Source organism: Aquarana catesbeiana, linkage group LG01 (assembly GCF_042186555.1).
Source record: "Aquarana catesbeiana isolate 2022-GZ linkage group LG01, ASM4218655v1, whole genome shotgun sequence".
Taxonomy (NCBI): domain Eukaryota; kingdom Metazoa; phylum Chordata; class Amphibia; order Anura; family Ranidae; genus Aquarana; species Aquarana catesbeiana.
Window position 1 is genome coordinate 204,901,367 of NC_133324.1, and position 19,052 is coordinate 204,920,418.

General features: G+C 39.6%; 1 protein-coding gene across 3 annotated transcripts in view; it reads right to left on the reverse strand.

The window, feature by feature from the left end:
* Positions 1-19,052, reverse strand: part of LOX (lysyl oxidase) — a 99,598-nt gene that overhangs the window by 36,452 nt on the left and 44,094 nt on the right. For all 3 annotated transcript variants that reach the window (XM_073624679.1, XM_073624680.1, XM_073624681.1), the window contains exons 3-4: positions 6,090-6,227; positions 1,469-1,625 (exon numbers count right to left, since the gene is read on the reverse strand). In XM_073624679.1, the coding sequence (XP_073480780.1) occupies positions 1,469-1,625; positions 6,090-6,227 (295 nt within the window). The remainder of the gene's footprint in view (positions 1-1,468; positions 1,626-6,089; positions 6,228-19,052) is intronic.

Genomic DNA, 19,052 nt, shown 5'->3' on the forward strand with positions numbered 1-19,052 from the left:
TAATGTGTAATAAAAAAAATACTGACCACTTCCCCAGAGTAGTACAATATTACTATGGTAACATTATATTGCTCTGGTCAAAGCGTGTTAAAAAAAAAAAAATCGTAGAAAATAAATAATATTTTCTTACTGTCACCAGTCAGTGTCCCTGATCACTGCCACACCTGCTATATGATGGCGTTGTACTGCGCTGGTGACAGTATGTAAAAAAAACTTATGACAAAAAATGATACCTTGAAAAAAACTTGCCATGCCTCTTACTAAATACCTTGGACTGTCTACTTTCCAAAAGGGGGTAATTTGGGGAATATTTGTACTGTCCTGACATTTTCAGCCTCAAGAAATGAGATAGGCTATCAGTAAATCAGGATTGATCAATTTACAGATATATCTCATAGTATGTGGACTCTATAACTTTCCTTCAGACTAAATTTAGGGTCAGCAACCTGTAGATCGGTATCTACCAGTGGATAGTGGCCAGGTGACTGGTAGATTGAGGTCTAGGCTTGCTGACTTACCCTCCCAGAGCATCAAACAGAGTGCAATGCAGAGGCACTACTTGTAAAGTTGGAGCTGTAGTAGGGAGCAAGACCCGCATAAGCCAGTGTCTCCCCTGTAGTGCTGGCTCCTGTTCCATTCGGAGTGATAGCAACTGCACTCACCCCCCCAGCAGCAGGAATGAAGAGATCTTCAGGTCAGTGTGAAGTAATACACTGGGCATAATAGTATAAGTCTGCTTTCACACTGAACCACGACTCAACCGCAGGGATTTACCACCCCCCAACTTTATGTGTGAACGAGCCCTAAGGGTGCCACTGCTGGAATACAATTAAGGACTCATTTACAAGTGCAGCAGGCACTGCTGCTCCTCTGAGTGTATTTCACAGGTGGTGAGGAGGCGATATGTTGCCAACTCACCACCTGATTTAAACCCATGATTGCCGTGCAACTCATGCGATTGCAACAGGGTAGTATAGCAATTAGAGGTTTAAATCAGGTGTGAGGAGGCGACACTGGGCAACACTGTGCCCAGTGATCTTTGACTTCTCCCATGTTGTACAGGTAGATCTCCACCTCTTTAAGATTGCCTAAAAACAGATTTGGGTTATTTACACCAAATAAATGTAGCAGAATACATTTTGCCGAAATGCATTAAGAAAGATTATATATTTGCAATATTTTATAACAGAAACAAAGAAAAACATTTTTTTCCCATGAATTTTCTGTATTTTTTCATTTATTTAGCAAAAAATAAAAAAACAAGTGGTGATTAAATACCACCAAAAGAAAGCTCTATTTGTGTGAACAAAATGATAACAATTTAGTTTGGGTACAGTGTTGCATGACCATGCAATTGTCATTCAAAGTGTGATATCATTGAGCTGAATATTGGCCTGGGCAGGAAGAAGGGGTGAAAGTGCCCAGTATTGAAGTGGTTAAAAAGATGTCATTTGCTTAAATATCTCACCTGTGTATGTGCTGTACATGCAAATCTTCTATAGTATCCATAGTCACATGAAGTATCTTCTAGACAGAAGCTGGCTTTGTGGCCTTCAGCCACTCTTCTGTGTGAGCTTGCATCAAGCAGATCATAATGACTGAACTCATCCATACTGTGATAATGCCTGTTGACAATGACACAAGAATCATGCATAGATACTTCTGAGAAGTGCCAATGCTATGTAACACTATCTACTGACTAATTGATCATCAGCTAGATCAGGTTAGACTAATTATTTAATGTATTATCTGCTCAGATATCAATCAGAAAGCATGAAAAATGGGATAACATGATATTAGGCAGATTAAAGTCTGCGTAAGGTAGGTTGAAGAAGCCTTTGAACCAGCATTATTGTATACCATTTAAAAGGCCTTAAGTGATATTGCAGTTTGATGAATCAAGGCATGTATGTGGAACAAAAATGATTCCCACAGCTGATCACTGGTTTCCAAACCATTCAGTATTGGAGAGTCAGAATAGAAAATATTTTCTCTGTTGTCATCAACTTGATTCAGAACTTCCCTTCAGCAAAAGGCTGTTGGATTCTGGATTACATAGTAAGAATTAAAAAAGATTACATTTTTTCTATAAAATTCTGTACTGTAATGTACAATACAATGATGTACAGTGCGTCGTTTGGGTGGGGAGAGCTGGTCATAAGTCCAAGTGGTCGTTAATCAGGTAAGTCATTAAACGAGGAGTATCTGTATATCATATCACATCAGGCATAATGCAGCATAGGTATTGGCTCCACTGTTAATTCCAACCAATAAAAAATTACATGCATGTACATAGGTACAGTGAGCACCACCAAGTCATATAGCAGCCGATGTTCAGAAATACATACAGGAATTCAGTACCCAGAATATACTAATGAGGATAGCTGAGCCAGACCCTGGTGAAAGAGAGAGGAGGAGAAAAAAATGCAACGTTTGAGGGGTGTAAGAAACCCCTTTCTCAAGAATCTCCTGCTTCAGCTATCCTTCTCATTATTCTCTTCTTGGCACTGATTTTTTGTTATGTGATGTGCTTACTCTTTATATTTAAAATTATTCTTACCAACAGATTGATACACTGTGCAGGGGTTTAAGTACCCTGCAACATGATCTACTGTTGGTTGCTAAATGGTATAGATATAAGTGGTGTGAAGACCTTTATTGCTAATCACATGTGTTTTCAAAATAAATTTCAGCCAGGGATTTTTCTGCGTTGGAATGGTATTCTGGCAGTAGGGAAAGGTGAATGTTCATATTTGAAGATACCTGGTAAACTTTTTTTAAGCAAACAAGTTGCTTTAATATACAGTTCGGTAAGTGTTTAGATCAGCCTTTCTCAACCTTTTCAACATGTAAGAACCCTTGATATAACTTTCCGGTCTCAGAGAACCCCTGCTAAAAATTACTTTATCTACAACTCATGATACTTTAGTGTGACGGTCAGTGGGAAGAATGCTCCTTACACTTGTGGCCACTGGGAAGAATTACCCCCTTACAGATATTTAAAAATACCAATGGTGTCGGCGGGAACCTATCTGAGAGGCAGAAATTTCTCATTTCTCAAGGAACCCCTAGCAACCTCTGGTAGAACCCTGGTTGAGAAACCCTGGTTTAGATACTAAAGGCCTATTGTGAGCAACTTTAGGGATAACTTAGAGCAAAATGGGGCCCTGAATATTAGTTATATAAATACCTAGAAAGAGAATGTAGGTAGTACTTTAGCCATTAATCACTCAATAGCCATGAAGTTACTTCACTGCTGCTGTGCTGGAAAAAATAAAGAGCTGTGATCTAAAATACAGACAAGACAAGGGTGAATGTGGAAAGCAAACACAACCGGTCATTATTTTACTGGAAACAGTTCACTTAACTGAAAATATAGATGTGCATCATCAAATATTTGAACATAGCAAAGACATGATCTCAAAAGGGGAAAAAGAAATGTACAGCCACCAGCTTTTCACGTTGCTGAATAAAACCAGATGTTTCGGAGATCAGCATTTTAATAATTTCCTGTTCTAAAACTGTTGTGATAGCAAGATGAAATACAGAATTTCTTTAAACTTGAGTGACAAAGATTTGACAAAAGTAAACCCTTAAGGCACAGCAAAATTGGATGGAAATTCCTCTTAAAACAGCAGTAAATTCCAATCAAGTTTTGTTATAATCTGGGCCAGTTATATTGTTTGCCCTGCTACCCTGGAGTTAAAGTGCACTAACGAAAGTGGCTAGCTGAAGACACCAAAGCTTATCTTTTTTCTTCAAAAAGGACTGAAGCTGTTAGGGCCATTCGTATCCGCACACACATATTCAGCACTCTGCATATGTATTGGGTGTGTGGGACAGTTTATCTTTAAAGTTAAGCCATTACTTGTTGACTTGAATAGGTGTGTAAAGTTTGGCCTGTGGTGTCGGGGGACAATAGAGAGGCCTGACACAAAGGGAGTCATTCCTCTGCTCTCCTCCTACCTGAACTCATAGAGCCAATCTGTGTAAAGGTAACCAATCTAATTTAAAGAGTCATATTGTGCTTTATCTACTATTAAAGTGTGCCTCTGCTCTTGGGGACATTCTCAGGTTTAGAATCCCCTGAAAGCAGCTTGAATATAAGATTGAGATCTCTATTTCTCTTAAATCTCAGTTATTGATCTCTACTTGATTACTTGACTATATACTGTTACTGTTTGTTATTCAGAAATGTTGCAGTAAAGACAATTTCTGTGTTTTATTATAAAATGTGCGTTTCTCATTGGTCATTGCAATTACACTATTGCCAGGTGTGCCAGAGGGTGCTGAGGCTATTATTAGGGTTGAGAGGCAGAGTAACAGACTGAACACACTTAAGCAGCTCATTTGGGGGTATCGCTACACGTATATTATTTTAGGATGGATATCTGTACTCTATTAATTAAATTAAATATTTCACTTAAAAAGAAAGGATTTGAAAATGAACGATAAACAGAACATTTCTTTTGTTTTGTCAAAGAGAATGCTGGTGGAGTGGACAGAAAATTGGTGGAGAGATAAATTAATCGATGCTCCATTAACTGTTGGAGCTGAATGAGTTGAAAAACAAATGGATTTCAGAGAATACGTATTTGGTGAAAAGAAATAGAAGTCATGTTTTATTTTCTAGTGTATTGGCAAAGCATATCATTACCAGGTACACAAAATGACATAACTCTGAAAGGGTCACATAAGCTTTACTGGCAAAAAAATATATTTACAGGCATCTTGTGGTGTCTGCTGATAGGAGATTTACTTTTAAAGTAAACATGTAGTCTATTGTGAATTTAGAGCTATAAGTCTACTTATGTCTTCTTTTTTTACCAATTACACATACTACCTTCCATTCTGAAGCCAAGTGCTCTGTTCAATCACTTTGGTGTTTAACACTACGTGCATCTGCTATGACCACCACTTTCAGCACCTTTTCATATTTTACTGGCCCCAGCCTGGTTTAGAATATTGCATCAGGGTGCAAATCAGCTTATATAGGATAAGCAATCCCCCCGAGACTCGACAAGACACGAGATTCCCTGTGTCGACACGCGTTGGGGGAGGAATCAGGACAGTGTTGGTAGATGCAGCAGCATTGGCGCTGTCTGCAGCAATCATACGAGCGGACCGATATTCCCACTTGTATATACGCAGACCAGCCAGATACAGATTGGTGCGCTTTAGCACCTGGATTGTGTGAGTACCCCATTTTGTTTTTTGTTTTAAATAAAGTAATTTTAAAACGGTATTATACCCCAGTGGGTACGCTGATGGCAATAACAAAATTTGGTTTAAACCAGCACCTTATTGTTTGTATGGTATAAGGAATATATGTATATTTGAAGTCAATGATATTGCTTAGTAGCACTCCTATGGTTTTTTATATTTGTTATTTATTTTAGTAATATCTGTATGGACACTTAGAACATTTTGGTTTATTTGCACATTGAGTGTTGGTTTACTATTTAGCGTGACACTTTTTAATTTATTTTTTGATCATTTAGAACATCATGGGACTGTGTCAGTGTCAGCAGCTTCTCTTTGTATGCATATGTGGGTACACATGTATATATACTATCAGTTTTGATTTACCAGTGTGTTCTTTTTGGTAGCTCACAAGACTTCTATATTTTTCAGCTTATATAGGATGACTGTAATTTTACTGGAAAAAAAACATGCTAACAATAACTATTCATAGAAAAGTTGCATCTTTACCTTTGCCGCCTATAAGTTCTACTAACACTAGATTTATTCACATACTACGCCTAATTTAGTCTTGCTTACACACTTTAGAGCTTCAGAGGGTTCCCTATATAACATGACCATGATCATTTGACATGAAGCTGTAGTCTCTTATTTGTTGTAAAGCGCTGCATAAACTATCGGCGCTATATAAATCCTGTATAATAATAATAATATCAAAACAGAGCAGATGTCCAATGAATTTCTGAATTGAAATTAATTTAAATGAGGCAGGGGACCTTTTAACATATTTTTAATTTTTCTTGGATAATACTAATAAGTAGCTTGTTTTTAATTTCATGCAGTGATTGGTAATGTTTTTTTTTAAGGTGAAAAAAGCATGGACTTACTGATGGCAGCTGTGCCACTCCCAGGAATAGCGGGGTCGGCTGGGAAGGAAGTCAGCTGTACCTTGATTCTTCACTCTCTGAGGAAAGCGCAGAAGCACTCTCTGGTCATAATCTCTGACATCAGAACGGTAAGCTGAACTATAAAGACAAAAAACACCATAGGAAATTCCATTAAAATTATTGAATGATGTAATGATTGCAATATTTAGAAGTGCTCAGTATAACTTAAAGTATGACACACATTTACAACTAAAGACTCGTTTTTTTCATAATCGAAAAATATATGACTCAGTGTGATTCACACACCAAAAAGGACAAGAAAACACCTCTAAAGAAGTGAATATGCAGAATGAATAATACATGTAGGTGATGATGGAAAATAAGTTTCAGATGTTCCAAACTGGTAATCCAACCAACAGATATTAGGAAGACCGCACATTTCCTCCCAAAACCAGTTTGGCACTGCACTAAGCAGTACAGGAAAGTATTGAATTACACCAGACTGCTATTGGCAAATGTGTTGTTGCATATTTCACTTTGCAAAGAAAATTTTCCTCAGAGCTTAGTGAATAAGGTGAAGCTATGCTGATTTCCAACATCAAACCATGGTTATTCTTTGCAAAGTAAATTTTTATTGCATGCACTCAAGGAAACATTCCTTTGCAAAGTGAAAATTCCTTTGTGAAGTGCATAGTCTAGCTGCCTATAGTAAATCAACCTCAGTATGTCTTGCCAATGCCAGTATAAGAAACAGCCCTGGATTTACAACCTAACTCCAGTCAAAATCTTTATCTTTCCTCACGATCCTTCTATTTGATCATTTTTAAACAAAAATGGAAGTGGGGGAAATTTCCCCAATGGGTACGCTGACGACAATAACAAAATTTGGTTTAAACCACCTTGCAGGTTTTTTTTTGTCTTTCCATGTTTCCATTTGGGAGGTTTTCCCTCACTTCCTGTTCAGGTAATGGGCGCCAGGCAAAACAGGAAGTGAGAGGATATCATCTCATTATCAATGAGGACACAGACAGCAAGTGAAACCCATTAGAGGTCCCACCCCTTCCCTATTCTAGATTGTATACTGACTTTTCTGGGGAATAATGTCTTCAAACTCTACTGTTTTGGTGCTCACTGATGGCTGCAGATATTTGACTCTTCTAGGCAGTGGCAGCCCGTCCATACTGGGCACGGCCGTCCAAATCCATGCGCCTAACTCCTAATCTACATGCAGGGCACTGGACGCATGGATTTCAATTAGGTTTTTTTTTTCTTGAAGCACTGCACATGATTAGAGCCTGAGGCTTCAAAAAAGGGTGTGCCCTGAGCCTCCCCAGTTGTGCGACAATAGAGAATTGGTATTGTAATTGTTATTAATAATATTGTCTGTCCATCTCTCATGGGGGGGGGTCGAATGCCGCATTTCCATCCGTCTCTCACGAGGGGGGAGGGAGGAGGATGGTGACCTTAGTTTGCTGACCCCCCAAAATATTGAGGATGAGCAAAGTGGCAGCGTTTGAAGACATGGGCTGCCAAAAAGGTGAATATGCATACTCTTCTTTCACAGATTGGTCTTCCCAGCATAGATATGCTATCAGATACACCAGTCCTTCTCCTAGCTTACAAAACTGCCACACAGAGTCCTTGTCTACACTCTACCCAGGTATGTACTTGAAATGCCATAACACCAACAAGCCAAAGGGTGTGGGACCACTTATTTAACATATTATTCTTAAATGTGTAGTTTTGAGCGGAGTAAGAAAAGTCTAAAATAAAATAATTGGTGCAGCCCTTTTATTCTGAACTGTTACTAGAAAACCCCAAAACAGCGCCTTACTGCTTTTCCTTTACCCTTACTTAAAGGATAAGTTCACCTTTTATAAAATAAATAAATGCACGTCTTTTTGTAGGTTAAAAAAAGACACATTTATAATTTGAGCTAGCCAGGGACAAGGTGAGACTGACCTGGAAGTGACGTCGCTTTTACAGCAAGAAGGAGACGAGAGCGGGCCCAGGCCCGCAGATGGGCAAGCAGAGCCCGGAAAGCATCGCAGGGGGTGCTGTTATCGGGGGGGGGGGTGAGCAATCGGACGGCAGCGCTGCCATCTGAATGCTTTCACCTGACAGGCTGGAGTCTGCCTGTCAATTTCACACACAATCCCGGAGGCTGCCGCCACAGCCGTGTAGGTAGAGCCCTGTTTTCAAATTGTGACAGCAGGAAGGAAATTTCCCGCCCGTTGTCACAAAGTAGGGATCACTGGCAGTGAGAGGTGGATCACTAGGAGCATGTTACATGTTATACCCTAAATATGGGTGTAACTTGTAACATTCTACTAAACGTAAACTTTAAAGCTAAAATTCTAAGTATGACCATATTTGCATAGTTACACTGATCCAGCTTGGACCAATGTAACTATGCACGTTCCATACCTGGCTCAACCCTGTGGAACCTGGAAATCACTGTAGTAGGCAATGCTATTACAGTGATTGATGCTGACCTCTGGGTCCCATGTTGAGCAGTTGCCCTGCTGTTTAGTGAACACAGGAGGTTGCTTGCTCAGCACAGGTAAAGCACATGCGTACTTATATTCAGACTGGACTAATGTAACTATGCAAAAAAAGCCATACCTGGAATTCAGCTTTAGGATGTAGTAGTCACTTAATTGTAGAATTAACATATTAATATAAAGTTATTACAATGGTAGATGAAAATAACACAACAGCAGAGGATTATTAAAAGAATTTTGTTTGACCTCTTCCTTTCCTCACTGGGGTCCTCGGTTCAAACGTTGGTCAGGACTCTAACTTCATAGTTTGCATGATCTGTTTGTACTCGTGTGGGTTTCCTTTGAGTGATGTTTTCCTCACTCACTGCAAAGACACGCTGGTAGGTTAATTGGCTCCTGTCTAAATTGGCCCTTATATGAGTGTGCAAGTATGGTGTAAGATAGAGACTTTAGATTGTAAGCTCCTAAAGGGCAAGAACTGATATGGGTGTATATTATGTAAAGCATTGTGTAAATTTTTGGTGCCTAAAAATACCTATAATAAATTAATAACTACTATAGCTGTCAACATTGATAAAAAAAAGACTATATATAGCCATAGTAGCCCACGTCACTCATTTACTGCCTATGTCCTGTCGTCTGAACAGATCTTCTTGTCTACTCCATACATCAGAGAAGTTACTGATTATACATGTCTGTACATAGAATTACAATTAGGTCTGGGCTGATATATCAGCTGCACATTCCTGCTTCAGGAGATGTTGCCAAAGTAAGCAGAGTTATGTAATTATTCTTCAGACATACCAGAGTCTGGTAACTAGAATTTCTGAATGAACTAAATGTGGTCCAGCTCACCTTTTCTGCTATGTAGCTATATGTTGAAAGATGATCTTAGCCCTTTAACCCAGAAAAAGTTAAGTACTAAGTAGACTAATCTTCTAAGGAACAGCAGCATGCACACAAATACCAACCATTCTCCAGACTAATAACGCACACAGGCTGTCTTACATTCTAATTGTGCTGGGTCTATAGGGAGCTGTATTACTAACAATGTTCCTTTTTTTATGAAGAAACTGGCAGTAAACCAGAGCTTATCGCATTATGGCTGGTCTCAGTTTATTTTACACATCTTATACTCATTTGTCATGGTTTTCCAGAAATATAGGACTTTTCTCATGGGGAGCTTACGAAGTTTAACAGTTAAATATTTCCTTTACTACAATTAGCTTGATATCTAGGTCTAACACTTAAATTGCTTTTAGATTGACATAGCTTCCAGCATTCTAAGGGGACAAGAAGCACATTGTTTAGAATTAGAATTGTAAGATTAATGCTGGGCATACACTATATGAAAAATCGGCCAAACCCATTTTCGAAAAACAAACATTCGGCCATGAGAGCAAACGATGGTGCCATCATGTAATGACTGATAAATTGTTCAGTGGACATAAATTAATCAATTTTTTTGTTTGTTTTTTTACATATACCTAGTGCAAACAGTTTGGACGGAAACACATTAACATTTCAATTTATCGTTCGTTCGTCAGAAAATTTCCAAACTTGTCCTTCTTTTTTTGGCTCAAAAACTTCCTGACTACTATCAAATATACAAAGCAGCTAAGTTATATTATTATTATTATTATTATTGAGGATTTGTATAGCTCCAACAGTTTGCTCAGTGCTTTACAACATAAGGGCAGACAGCACAGTTACAATACAATTCTATACAGGAGGTATCAGAGCCCTGCTCGTTAGAGCGTACAATCTAGGAGGGGGGATCAAGTGCTACAAAAGTAAATGTAAAGTAAAAGTACAGTTGTTAGGTAGAGGCTGGATAGGTTTCTCTGAAAAGGAGGGTTTTCAGGGATCCTCTAAAAGCAAGCAGAGTAGGAGATATTCGGACAGATTGGAGTAAGGAGTTTCATACAATAGGAGAGGCTTGGGAAAAGTCCTGGAGGAGAGCAAGGGAGGAGGTGACTAGGGAATTATAGAGCAGGAGGTCTTGGGAGGAACGACGGGAATGAGTAGGTTGGTGTTTTGAGACTATGTTAGTGATGTAGCTGGGGGCCGAGTTGTGGATGGCTTTGTAAACTTTGAAACTGAGATTTGGTGATTTTACTAACGCTTCCTATAATTAAATATATTATGCTATCATTCTATGTTATTTTACTGGGGACGCCTAGTGTTTTTTTTAATAAGGAAGGGTTATAAGCCATAATTCATGTACATATGAATGTATGCCCAAAACATACCTTCACAGGGCTAGGAACCAGAATCGGAAAAGGTCCATTGCAGGTATGAATCCAATCTTAGTATGGACACTTTGAAAAGTAAGTTTTGTGCATGTGAAAGATCACTAAGAGAATGTATTTTAAGGTCTCATTTTAGTATTCACTAAAGTGTATCTTTAAGTCAGGTAGTGAAAAAATAACGATTGTATCCATCCCCAAATGATGACACACTTAGACTATCATAAATTTGCATCTTTTTTTGGCAGCTCACAAGGTAAAAGGAACCAGGGGAGGACATATTTGTGCATTATAAAAGGTGCACACGCAGCCAAAAACAGGGGGGACTCCTTCACAGGCACCAGGATTATTGTGTTATCTTTGCCTTCTGTGATAAAGGCATCATACAAGGGAAAAAGGTGGTTAATGCTACCTCTTTAAAAAGTAATAAATACCTAAAGGCATTATACTTGCATATTATGAAGCCTCTCTGACCCTAAACTTAAAATACAGCCTACATCTGTGTCAAATTGGGAAATTTTCTATTTACTTGCTACACTGTAGAAACAGCAGGAAGTGAGATTAAATCTACAAAGTAAAGAAATTCCTCAATTAAATGGTTGTCACCAAAAGTTTTCCCCTCTATTCCCTGCGGTGACAAATTTTGGATTTCAGTCTTGGTGACAACAATAAACAGGTTACAGGCACACAGGCAGATATAAAAACTTAAAGTGATACTAAAGTCTTGTTTTTTTTTAGTTAAACATAACAAACATGTTATACTTACCTGCTCTGTTGCAGTGGTTTTACTCTTCTCGAGTCCCTCTTCATTGCTCCTGACCCCTCCCTCCTGCTCAGTGCCCCCACAGCAAGCAGCTTGCTATGGGGGTACCCGAGCCGAGCCACAGCTCCCTGTGCCCTTTCAAACATGGAGCCATGGCCCTGTCCATTTTGTCTCCTCATTGGCTGACTGACTTTGACTGACAGCAGCGGGAGCCAATGGCACTGTGCTGCTGTCTCAGCCAATGAGGAGGGGAGTCCCGGGCATCCAGGACACTCATACAACATTGTTGGATCGGGATGGGGCTCAGATAAGTATTAGAGGGGCTGAGGGGGGCTGCTGCACACAGAAGGCTTTTTATCTTAATACATGGAAAGCATCAAGATAAAAAACCTTCTGCCTTTACAACCACTTTAAAGTCCACAAATGGCCAGCACATCTGGAAAATATCCTTTAGAAGCTGTTATATTCAAGCATCAACATAAAAAAAAAAACAAAAAAAAAAAACAAAGCAAAGCATTGATGGAATGCTGTTTTTTCTTTTAATGCTTAAGTAAATTAACTTTACAATGATATTCTCCAGATGTGCTGGCCATTTTTGGACTTTAGTTTACATTCTGGTGTCTAAGGAGTCATTATGGGATGAATTTTTTAACCACTTCCCTACCCACATATTGTCATATGACATCCTCAGATGGGATCTCCCATCCTGGGCGGGCATCATATGACGTCCTCGGCTTCCTGGCGAAATAGGGGGCACGCGCGTGCCGCCGCGTCACCGAGGAGCCGATGCACATGCCTGACGGCCGCAATGTCTGCTGGGCACTCGGATCGCTCGTTACAGAGCAGGACCGTAAACACACAGATCCACGTCCTGTCAGGGGAGAGGAGACCGATCGTGTGTTCATACTAAGTATGAACACCGATCGGTCTCCTCCCCTAGTCAGTCCCCCCCTACAGTTAGAATCACTCCCTAGGTAACACATTTAACTCCTTCATCGCCCCCTAGTGTTAACTCCTTCCCTGCCAGTGACATTTATACAGTAATCAGTGCATATTTATAGCTTTTATTGATCGCTGTATAACTGTCAGTGGTCCCAAAATAGTGTCAAAAGTGTCCGATATGTCCGCCGCAATGTCATAGTCACAATAAAAATTGCAGATCGCTACCATTACTAGTAAAACAAAATAATAAAAATGCCATAAATCTATCCCCTATTTTGTAGGCGCTATAAATTTTGAGCAAATCAATCTATACACGCTGGTTGCAATTCTTTTTACCAAAAATATGTAGAATACATATTGGCCTAATATGAGGACCTCAGATCAATGTACTCAATGTACTTACATCCACATTCTCTGGTTATGCTTCATAATATGCTTCATATATTTCCATGTTTATACATATAGCAAAAGTTGGTACCTTGTTAGAGTGTCAGAATTACACTATTTTCTGATAGGTCTCACCAGAGTACAAATTCCCCTGAAGAAAACCGTGATTGGTTGAAATGCGTCAGTGTACTCACATGGATGACAACTCACCTATTGTAACACAATGTACCTTACTATTGACCATTTATTAATTATTTATGGTATATGTTATTACTGAGTAACCTGTAACCAGAGTGTAAACAAAAAAAAATCTTTGATATATTATATTTTGTATATTGTCCACAGCCAGAGATTACAAATTTATATGATTTTAGAAATTAATCTGATTGTACAGTCATTGTATAATTAATTGATTTAAAAAAACAAAAAACTAAGGAAAAAAAATGTTTTTTTCTTAAACAATTGGGATATTTATTATAGCAAAAAGTAAAAAATATTGTGTTTTTGTGTTTTTTTCAAACTTGTCGATTTTCTTTTGTTTATAGGGCAAAAAATTAAAACCGCAGAGGTGATCAAATACCACCAAAAGAAACCTCTACTTGTGGGAAAAAAAATGATAATTTTATTTGGGTATAGTGTTGCATGACCGCGCAATTGTCATTCAAAATGTTACAGCGCTGAAAACTGAAAATTGGCCTGGGCAGGAAGGGAGTGAAAATGCCCTGTATTGAAGTGGTTAATAAGCTTCAAAACCTTGCATGGGTTCAAAACCTTTCTCAAATTGGCCATACGTTGATTGAAATTTGCCCAGTTCAGCAGGGATCGACTGAATTTTGATCAGTGTGTAACTGTCCCAACTCGACAGAAGTTGATTGATTGTCTTCTGTTGGGATATTTATTCTGGCTGCAAACTCTGATAAGCATATTCTGACAGTTGCTGCCAGAATACAATGTCCTAGCAAAGGGTATTCCTCCATCCACCTAGCACCTAGCCGAGTTTCCATGTTTAGCAGCGTTTACAAGCTGTTACAGGCATTTGGTGTTTCAAATGCCTCTGAACATCCGTCTGAACCCATTTTTTTTTTTTTTTGCGTTCCAAAAAAAAGCTTCTAAACTCAACTGCCTAGAAACTACTATAAACGACCCTGTGTACATGTACTGATGAGATAACATAGAGGAGAGTTCAGGGACAACTGAAAAAATGCCCAACTGCTCCTAAACGTCCATTTACCAGCAGCAGTGTACATAAAGCAAAATCTCTCCCCCCCCCCACGAGAAAAAAAAATCCCTCATGCTCCTAGCAATTTTCCTCTTAGAATGTACACTGCATAATGTCATAATGTAATGTATATCCTGGCTCCTTTTCAGCATGTCAAGAATAGATGCGGGTTCTGGGAATTATGTAACTCCTGCATACATAGTGAGGAATTACATCATTAGAGGCCAACCAATGGGTGAAGAGAAGGGTCATGGAACCTAGAAGAAATGGCAGAGTAGCTCTTGAGGCTGGACCTGTCCCCACTGGAGGAGGGCACACTGACAGGTAGGCATGCCATATCCTATGCATACTTGCAAATTATGGAGAAAGTTTCCCTGCACATGATAGACTTATTAGCACTTTAATAATTTAAAAAATTATATCTGAGGCTTTATATCTGAAGCTAGGACTGCTTGACGTTCTGCTTCCAGTAAGCAGTGTCAAATTGTCTAACTGCTGCTACAACATGAATTACTGTCCAGAGTTGTGATCCAAGCTGGGACCGCATTACACGTAATCACGCATGGAAGGTTGAAAATTAAAGCATAACAAGGCTGTGCCATGAGTTGTATTACACTGCATGCTTTGCGCAAAGAAGGAATGTAGGAGTTCTCTATGTGATAACTTTATTTAAATTGATAGTTAGAACTTAACTCTGGAATAAGCAAATTGTGCTAAAAAAAAAGAGGTATGTGTATTTTTGCTTGAATCTTGGTGTGCTTTGTATATTTTTTCTGGATTTGTGTAGTAATACAGTGTGAAACTTTTCCTCTGTGTAGGAGCTTCCTGTAACAAAGACCAGTCACTGCTGCTCCCTCTTCTTGTGCAGGAGGACTGGTCTTGTCTCCACTCCTCCTGTAGTTTTCTACAGACAGCCTGTGATAGGTGGAGCCTGCTGGGTCCCTCCCACAGCTCTGCTCTCTGCACAGGCTTTGTACAGCACAATGATGTCACTGCTACAAGGTAAAATCTGGGTCTGCAAACACATTTGCTCCACACAAAATTATTTTTTATCCATTACAGCTTCTGAGGAATATATTTAAATGAAAGTTTTCATGCTTGGGATTCAGCCCTTTCTCATTTAGTGTGAAGATATCTGGTTCTAATAATTTTTGTCTCTCTGATAAACTGAAGCTTTATTTGTATTTTTAATTTGCTACAATTTTTAATCTATATACTCTGCTTTTTATAAGCCGAGGCACCTAATTATACCAAAAAAACTAGGGAAACTTATTGACTCGAGTATAAGCCTAGGGTGAGAAATGGGCAGCTACTGTAAGTGGAAAAGAGGGTCAACAATGCCAATTTGCAGCCTCACTGTGCCCATTTGCATGCCTCACTGTGCCCATTTCCAGCCATAGGTCCCCGAACTTCAAACTCGGTAGTTAAGGGTTCCTAGATGCCACCTAGCTGCAGCCAAAATTTGGGGTCTCTGGACCCAAAGGGTCCCAAAATGACATTGCTGCAGATGGACACAGTTAACTGAGTTGGGGGCCCTGTATCTCAGGCCACTTGGTGCAAGGAACCCCAGCTTTGGATATGTTGTAGTGCTAGTTCCACCGGGTTTGCACACCAAATTTGGGGTTCCTAGCACCAAGTGGCCCCGAGATACGGGGGCCCCAAAGTCAGTTCGGAAAATGTCATTCTCTGCTGCAGAAAAGTGCTTGACTCGAGTATAAGCCGAGGGGGGCATTTTCACCACAAAAAATGTGCTGGAAAAACTCGGCTTATACTTGAGTATTTACGGTAATAGTTTTTGAAGATTTAAACATATTTGAATGTTAATGACACCGCAGCAGTCTAGTTACAAAAGCAAACACTGAGAACAGATAAAATATGAGATAAGATATGTATAACATGCACAAATACATTCCTGTTCATTCATTTATGACTATTTTGACAAAGTATACCGGAGTATAGCAATGTTTATAACCTCTCAGCGGTACAAAAATCAGGCTGAAGGCTCACACCAGAGTTTTTCCTGCAAATTATTTAATGCGAATGATCTTGTCAGATGTGGATTTTTGCCCAAACAGTTCTCCTTCAGGATTAGATCGTCTGCCTTTCACTTTCACAGTGAGGTGATGCAGAAATTATGAACTAAGAGAGGAATTTTTACAGGGTGATTTTCATCTAAAAAAAATCAGAACATCCTAATCATTTTAGCCTTTTGCCTAGGAAAGAATGGTGTGTTCCCCCTTCCTGAAGCCTTTTTGGATACTAACATCACGCTCGCCAGGAGGCTTTGGGCCAATGCCAAGCACACTGCCCGCATGCCAGGCAATCTCTGGCACACTGAACATGTGCAGCATTACATCATCAGGGGGCCCAGTGCAAGCACTCTGAGGAGACATCCAACCCTCTGATTACATCAGTATTGAAGATGGTGGCGTGGCACAGGACCTGGCATTCAGCAGGAAGCAGCATATTTTACCAGACAACACTGGATGTTCAATCATCAATATAGAGCAGTCTTTCTCAACCTTTTCGGCACAAAGGAATCCTTGAAATAACTTTCTAGTCTCAAGGAACCCCTGCTAAAGATGACTATATCTGCAATTCATGATACATTAGTGTGGTGGTCAGTGGGAAGAATGCTCTTTACACTTGTGGCCATTTTGGAGAATTGGCTTCTTATGCCCCGTACACACGGTTGGATTTTCCGACGGAAAATGTGTGATAGGACCTTGTTGTCGGAAATTCCGACCGTGTGTAGGCTCCATCACACATTTTCCATTGGATTTTCCGACACACAAAGTTTGAGAGCAGGCTATAAAATTTTCCGACAACAAATTCCGTTGTCGGAAATTCCGATCGTGTGTACACAAATCCCACGGACAAAGTGCCACGCATGCTCAGAATAAATAAAGAGATGAAAGCTATTGACCACTGCCCCGTTTATAGTCCCGACGTACGTGTTTTACGTCACCGTGTTTAGAACGATCGGATTTTCTGACAACTTTGTGTGACCGTGTGTATGCAAGACAAGTTTGAGCCAACATCCGTCGGAAAAAATCCTAGGATTTTGTTGTCGGAATGTCCGAACAAAGTCCGGCCGTGTGTATTTAGATAACTAAAAAGATCAATGGTGTCAGTGAGAACTTATCTGAGAGGCCAATATTGCTCATGGAACTCCCAGCACCCTCTGGAGGAACTCTAGTTGAGAAACCCTGATTTAGAGGAAAAAAATTGGTGAAGGAAGAAATGAAAAGATCACAAGAGCCAGAGCTTCTAGGATCACCTTTAAGCTACTTTCACACTGAGGTGCTTTAGAGGCGCTATAACGCTAAAAATGATACCTTCAAAATGCCTTGAAAGAGCCTCTCCTCCCACTCCAATGTGAAAGCCTGAGGGCTTTGACACTGGAGCGGTGCGCTGGCAGGACGGTAAAAAAAGTCCTGCAAGCCGCATCTTTGCAGTGCTGTGGGAGCAGTGTATACACCGCTCCTAAAGCACCCCTGCACGTTGAAATCAATGGGCAACGCCGCCAAAGCGCCGGTGCAACGGTACTTTGTGGGCAGTTTTAACCCTTTTTCGGCCGCTAGCAGGGGTTAAAAGCGAAAACCTCCGCAAAAATAACGGTAAAGCGCTACTAAAAATAGCAGCGCTTTACCGCTGACGCTCCCAACGGCCCAGTGTGAAAGTAGCCTAAGCAATTATGATTTAAGCCAGCCATATACTAGTTGAATTTGTTCTAAGTTTTTTGTTTTGAGAATGTTCTTTCAATTTTTTAATCATTAGTGGGTTCATAACAACGTTTAATTTTGACCGCAGTGACGTGGATAAAAAAATTTCAAACAAATTTTAACACTGTATGTGGTTTTAAAGGCAAACAAAATCTTGAAGTACTTTCAACTGACATTTGGCAAGTCATGGAATGTACTGAGAAATTTCTTACAAAAGCTCAAATGAACATTCGTTCAAAAATCTACTAGTGTTTGGCAGGTTTAGATCCCTCTTTGGCTGCTGCTCTAGGACAGTACTAGTTATTATGAGAAAGTCCTTCTACTGAGAAATGCTAATAGCTACTTAGCAGATAAACAAGGGTGAGGGAAAGCTTTCAGGGTAATATCTAGTTCATCACAAGACCCAGAAACCAAGATGTTCTGTTAATCTTTCAATTCCCATTACTGAAGAATTGACCAGATATAAGGCACTGAGGCACTTTCAAGCTAAAAAAAAGCATGAAAAGCTCACGAAAACCTATTTCAATTACAATCAATTAATGCTTTCACACTGGGGCATTGCGCTGGTAGGGTGGTGAAAAAACTCCCCTCTACATTGAAATTAATGGACAGCTCTTCAAAAGCGCCTGAAAAACTCTTCAAAAGCGCTCAGTGTTTTACTGGCAATTTAGAAGCGTCTCAGTGTGAAAGGGGCCTAACTGAATCTATTTTTACATATAGACAAGTTCTGTCTGTTCCCATGTTTTAGATAATAGCTAATTAAATAAAGGAAGGAAGACATCTGGAGCTGCAAAAATATAACTAAAAAATCTAGTGGAAACAAATGGTCCTGTATTTCTGTAATGCATGTTCACAAATTTTTTTTGTTATTTTCTGCTGCCAGGTTTTGGTTGTTACTAAACCCAGGACCCTGCATTCCCTATATCTGGTCACCCACAGTACACAGAACGTGGAAATGCAATTATTTTAGTAAATATAAACGGGTAATCACCTTTTCTCATCAGCAGTATATAGCAGTCTTGTGACTTCTATCAATGCCTGGTTAAAGCTTGTAGGGGGAGTTTTCATACTGCACTAGCTGCCCTATTCAGATGCATGACCCCTGACCCTCTGTCTGGACAGTGCTAATTGGCCCTGTGCTGATCACATGCACTCTCCCAAGAAAAAAAAAAAC